The sequence below is a fragment of the Triticum aestivum genome, chromosome 3A (genome assembly GCF_018294505.1).
Source record: "Triticum aestivum cultivar Chinese Spring chromosome 3A, IWGSC CS RefSeq v2.1, whole genome shotgun sequence".
Taxonomy (NCBI): domain Eukaryota; kingdom Viridiplantae; phylum Streptophyta; class Magnoliopsida; order Poales; family Poaceae; genus Triticum; species Triticum aestivum.
In genome coordinates, this window is record NC_057800.1 from 442,339,652 (window position 1) to 442,345,695 (window position 6,044).

The following is a 6,044-nucleotide window of genomic DNA, read 5'->3' on the forward strand; positions in this document are numbered from 1 at the left end:
CATGTACCCTGCAGAAACACATGGCAACTGCCAGATTTGGGTGTGGGCGAGGAGATGGGCGTGTGGGCGAAGTGATAAACGCCCACACACCAGCCCCCTCTGCGTGCGTGAAAATTGGTGTGTGTGGGCGAATTGTTAAACGCCCACACACCAGCCCCCTGTGTGGTGAAAAAGGACGTGTGGGTGGATAGATGAATACCTCACACCAGCTTAGTCCTACATGGCACAAAAAAGGCTAAAACGCACCAAGATTCATGCAAAATTGGTTGGACGAGGATTCATTCGTGTGGGCGAGTTGCCAAACGCCCACACGTGTGGGCGTTAGTGTTTTCGTAAAAATATGATACGCCGTTGACGTATTCTTGAAAAATAATAATCTAAATGCTCTTATATTATTTTTTTACGGAGGGAGTACATGCCAAGGACTTCAGGTGGGTTCCACGACACGAGTCCTCTCCTCCTCACTCGCTGCTGGTCACTTCCCCCGTGCCTGCCTACTTCCATGCGCTCACATGGAGCCTCGCGCAGGAATACGAGCCACCTCTGCCTCGCCATCACCTAGTCTATAGCACAGCCAGCATAGTCCACAGACTACTCCTCGCGGCGGCATCCGTACCACCAGACGCCTTCCACGCCCACCCATACGATCGCCGCAACCTCGCCGCGTGCCCGACTCCTCGGGCGTGCTCCAAGCATGAGGCTTCCAGGCGCAGGCGGCGGCGGGAGCGGGGACGCAGGGTTCGTGCGGGCGGACCAGATCGACCTCAAGAGCCTCGACGAGCAACTGGAGCGCCACCTCAGCCGCCAGGAGCGGGACGCGCCAGCCGTGGTGCAGCCAGGGAGCCGCCGCGGCGGGTCCGCGAGGCTGGGGGAGCCACAGCCGCCGCCGCCGCAGCAGCGGCGCCGCCGGGAGGACTGGGAGGTCGACCCCGCCAAGCTCGTCATCAAAGGCGTCATTGCCCGCGGCACCTTCGGCACCGTCCACCGCGGCGTCTATGACGGCCAGGACGTTGCCGGTATCGTACCATCTCAACTTCACATTTACGCCTACACTACTTGCCAATTTCAGTGCCCGTAAGCTGCTCGATGAAATTACAGTGCCACTTAGTGTTGGCCGCGTTAGATACTTGTTGTTTCTGATCCATCATTCGTTTTGCAAGTTCTTGGTAAACATTGCTTCTTTATTTTTCTCCCCGTACACGATTTTTTTGGCCTAGGATGCAGAATGCAGAATGAGTTGATCGATCGATGGCAATGCCATTTACTTTTCCGAGTTATTTTCGCCGGTCATGTCACCAGTGCGTTTCCTTGTCAGCAAATTGCTAAAGTTGATGCCTCTGCTTTCCTGGATTCCACGGTGTGTTCCGTGACTTGGGGTTGCTAAGTCCGCCTTTTCTGTGTAACCTTCCTCATGTGATTCGAACCAACCAACTTAAAGTTTTAGTAGGCATGATTCATGTGTTAGCCTTATGATGAGCCCCTGGAAGTTGGAGATAACAAATCAGAACAGCTGGTCCTTTAGGCAAAAAGGTTGCAACTTGCAACGGACCTGGTACTTTCCAGGGACCAGGAATTGAGAAGCATCTGAGCCAGAACATCTGGTTTTGCACTCTCTCACCAGGCATAATCACATGACACGGGACGAAGCAAATGCAACGTGCTTGCCTGTCCACAACTTTATCACCTACTGCATTGTGCCACCAGGAAATTCAGTTCGGTCTGTTGCAAAAACAATAAAATCCTCATTTAGCTTCATAAAATGCAACTTGTCAAAGCAATTACTAACTCATTGAAGTTATCGACTGGCTCGTTTTGCCCTTTTTCTACTACATTTTTTTTTGCTGAAACCAGTGAATAGTTTGTCGGTTATCACATTCCATGGCTGGCCCAGACATTTGAATCTGCCATTGTCTTTCATTTGCATGTTAAGCACTTAAGTGGAATCTCTTTGATCTGGTTTTCCACACCACACATGAAGCTGTGACTGGTATTGATATACACTCTTTAAAGAATTGTTTTTTTGAATTTTCTTCAAAGACTTGTTGTTCAACATGACAGCCAATACTCTTCTCAATGCACTAAATGCATTTTGTTCATGAATAATGCGTCACCTTTGGTCCTTAGCAACTGATAACCTACTATTTGAGATTTGAATTTCGCTAGTATAACCTGCCATGTCTCAATCCCTCTGCAAAATTAAATTTACTATTGCAACTTTCATTTTGAAAATAACTATTTAACTCTGTATTCCAGTGAAGTTGCTTGACTGGGGGGAGGATGGTCATAGATCAGAACAAGAAATTACGGCACTAAGATCAGCGTTTGCACAAGAGGTTGCTGTGTGGCATAAGCTTGATCATCCAAATGTTACGAAGGTAGGCTTTGGCTGAAGAAGTCCTTTTCCCGCCCCTTTCAAAATTCATAGGTAAATTTTCCTGATAAAGTTTACATCAAATCAATTTACATCCATGTTTATTTCATAAAACAATGACTGCATGGGTTACATGCTGAAAGTGTTCTCCAATATGGTCCACCATACCACATGGGCAACCTTCCTTTTAACATACACGATCCACATGCTACAACAATATGTTGAATTATGTGGCCAGTTATCCCTTTGGTGTCGCTTATGTTTCCTTTTTTTGGCGATGGGCTTATGTTCCCATGGCTAGCTAGATATGCGTCATCATAATGATAAGTAGTTGACTATTGCTAGCTATTTTGCGCTCTTAGTTGTCATATAATTCCCGTAAAAGAAGTTCCATAATTTATTCAAGGCATGGCATCATTATCAAAGTTTACATGCTTTTCTCTTCATGACATCATTATTCCCGTAAAAGAAGTTCCATAATTTTTCACTTCTTGACCCCTGACACAGAACATTAGAACCTTTGTATATCCGAATATTAATTGACTTTGTCAACACTAGTGAAAAATTTGGTTTAGGGTTTAGGGTTTGATGTGCTCCTATTTTGGTGTAGCATATGGTAAGCATTCTATATAAAAAAACTATAGGAGGCTCTAATTTTGCAATATATCCATCTCATTGTGGATTATAAAGAGGTGTTATTATTTTATATTGAGACTTTTATATATTCACTTTGCGAATGTAGATTTATTATACTTGTCAACTGGCTGTCCTAACAATATGTTGAACTTGAACTGACAGTTTATTGGGGCTATAATGGGTGCAAGAGATCTAAATGTACAGACAGAACATGGGCATCTTGGCATGCCGAGTAATATCTGCTGTGTTGTTGTTGAGTACCTTGCTGGTGGTGCACTGAAAAATTTCCTGATAAAAAATAGGAGAAGGAAGCTAGCCTTTAAAGTTGTGGTCCAACTAGCTCTTGACCTTGCCAGGGGGTAAGTAATTGTTTGGTTTTGTTCTTCTTGATCGTTTTCTGCGAAGTTCTTCTATTATGTCCCTTCCGTTTGGGAAGGTCTCATTGCTGCCTTTACGTTTGAATAGATTAAGCTATCTTCACTCGGAGAAGATAGTGCATCGTGACGTGAAGACTGAAAATATGCTTCTCGACAAAACAAGAACCGTGAAAATTGCTGATTTTGGGGTTGCTCGAGTCGAGGCTTCAAACCCTAGTGACATGACGGGTGAAACGGGCACACTTGGTTACATGGCACCTGAGGTATTAACCATCTGGAAATATTACCCTATTTATTAGACCAAAGTATCAGATATGTCTTAAGTTGGGCTGTGTTGCATTTCTTTGTTTCGCCTTTGGAGCACTGGATAGTACTACCTCCATCTGATATTAGTTTTCGTTAAAATGAATGTATCTAAATGTATTTTAATGCTAGATACATCTGTTTGAGCGACCACTAATATGGGACAGAGGGAGCGTGATGGTGGCATCACGATGGCTTATAAATGCCGGCATCTATCTATGTGCAGGTCCTGAATGGTCATCCTTACAACAGGAAATGCGATGTTTATAGTTTTGGAATCTGCTTATGGGAGATATACTGCTGCGACATGCCATATCCTGACCTCAGCTTCTCAGAAGTAACTTCTGCCGTTGTCCGCCAGGTAAAAAATGTTTCCTTTCCTTGTGGCGTTGCTAGGCTCTTGTTTCTGACGTCTGAAGTCTGAACCACCGAAAACATACATATATTATACTCCTTGTGGACTGTGGAGTATAACATAATAATACAAAAAAGCATCGCTGGTGTGCAGAACCTGAGGCCGGAGATACCGCGGTGCTGTCCGAGCGCCTTGGCCAACGTGATGAAGCGGTGCTGGGACGCGAACCCCGACAAGCGGCCCGAGATGGCCGAGGTGGTGGCCATGATAGAGGCCATCGACACGTCCAAGGGCGGCGGCATGATCCCGATAGACCAGTCGCAGGGGTGCTTCGCCTGCTTCCGTCAGTACCGAGGCCCCTGACGGTCTGGTCTGACGGCGTCGCCTGGTGATCTAGAATCTTAGTGTAATTCTCCTTAACTAATCATGTCGGTTATGGCTAATGTAGTGAATGCCCGCTTCGTCTCATCATTGTATGTATGCCTTGTGCGAACCCTAATGCCTGGCATGCCCTAGGATCAAGCTTGGAGTTTAGTTGAGCCTGACAGGGGGCAGATCACAGGTGGTCTTACAGTCTCGTGGTCTGAAGCGGACACACTGTACTATTGCAGTTTATATGTGTTTACTTGCAGAATGTGAATAAAGAACATATTTCCCGTTTGGAATGCAACTTGTTTTACCAACCGAGCATACCTCAGATGAGCTCTCGGCTCCTTCGAAGTGTTCGTCTGTGTTGTATTGAGCGTGTCTGGTAACATGCACCGATTTTTGCCCCCTAACATATGTGTTTGTCTACATCCTTCCCAGCCTGGCTGCGAGGAAACACATGCACGGTGGTGTTTGGTTGCAGACTTGTTCTAGCAGATGCAAAGTATGTGGTGTTTGGTTACATGCAATACATGTTTGGTTATATAGATAAAATAGGCATAGCATAAACTCATAAGCCGGAGTCTTAAACACACAGTTAAACGATAAAATGGTCACGGCAAAGTCTGAAACATCCTATGCAAAAGTCTTAGGTGCAGAGATAATATTTTAGGCATCCATGGCAAAGGCCTCCTCGTGCTTCTTGCACTTGGTCACCACCTTGACATCGTCGTCGTTGAAGACGATCATCTTCAAGGTGTTGGGAGTCGCCAGCTTGATGGTGACGAGGTACCCGGTCTTGATCTGGTGAACAGTGATGAAGGGGGGCCTACCCTTATCAAACACGAGCCTGCCATTGATCATCTAGACCGTCACCCTTCAGGCGTAGCCGGTGTTTGTCATCAGCTTGAATTCCTCTGGGACAAGGATGAAGTGATTGGTGAACTCAAGCGACATTGGCAGGCACTCCAGTTTGGATGCAAGGATGACATTGCAAAAGTGGGTTGGGCTGGCGTCCTCATACAAATGGTCGTATTCTTCGGCCGCTTAGGGGCGCTGCCGAGCTCCACCACCGCGTTGCCCTTCTTGTCGGCCACAACCATCTCCTTGCCCTTGGAGTTCTCCAGACTAGCCAGGTCGATCAACATTATGAACATGATGAATGAAGGTCAATGGAGGGACAGAATGCATATGAGCAAAATCATTGAAAGTATGTGGATTCTTTTTACCACAATTACCATAGCTACTGATCAAAGATCGACATTCATTCATCCCACCCACCTACCTCGAAAGCCCCTATTTATTCACCACCGCACTCCACTACCTCTTTCAACCATACCTTTCTCTGTGTGTGTGTGTGTCTTCTACCGTCTCCTCTTCCATCTCTCTCTCTCTCTCTCTGTGTGTGTGTGTGCGCGCGCGCGCGTGTGTGTGCACGTGTGTCACTATTGCTCCACCCATGAACCCATCCCCAACCCCTTTCTCTAAGGGAAACGTTTGGGTCCGGGGCACCGGCGGAACATTGGCCGGTCTCCCTCTTCCTCGCGTGTCCTTCATTGCAGCTCCCCCACATCTCGCGCAGCTCGCCGGGGCGCGCGCCGCCCTCTTCTTCTGCCCCGTCCTCCCCACCCCTTCC

General features: G+C 46.9%; 1 protein-coding gene across 1 annotated transcript; it reads left to right on the forward strand.

Annotated features, from left to right (window-relative positions):
- Positions 1 to 459: 459 nt before the first annotated feature.
- LOC123061574 (serine/threonine-protein kinase STY13) lies at positions 460 to 4,707 on the forward strand. The gene is made up of 6 exons (XM_044484734.1): positions 460 to 1,016; positions 2,254 to 2,375; positions 3,170 to 3,366; positions 3,473 to 3,647; positions 3,914 to 4,048; positions 4,196 to 4,707. The coding sequence occupies exons 1-6, from the start codon at positions 695 to 697 to the stop codon at positions 4,403 to 4,405; spliced, it is 1,161 nt and encodes a 386-aa protein (XP_044340669.1). The 5' UTR covers positions 460 to 694; the 3' UTR covers positions 4,406 to 4,707.
- The last annotated feature ends 1,337 nt before the right edge of the window (positions 4,708 to 6,044 follow it).

Excerpts from the sequence above, each read along its gene's own strand:
- LOC123061574 (XM_044484734.1), top strand. The coding sequence starts at position 695 with ATGAGGCTTCCAGGCGCAGGCGGCGGCGGGAGCGGGGACGCAGGGTTC. Across the intron at positions 3,648-3,913 it reads TTGGTTACATGGCACCTGAG|GTCCTGAATGGTCATCCTTA; the intron begins GTATTAACCATC and ends ATCTATGTGCAG. Across the intron at positions 4,049-4,195 it reads CTTCTGCCGTTGTCCGCCAG|AACCTGAGGCCGGAGATACC; the intron begins GTAAAAAATGTT and ends GCTGGTGTGCAG.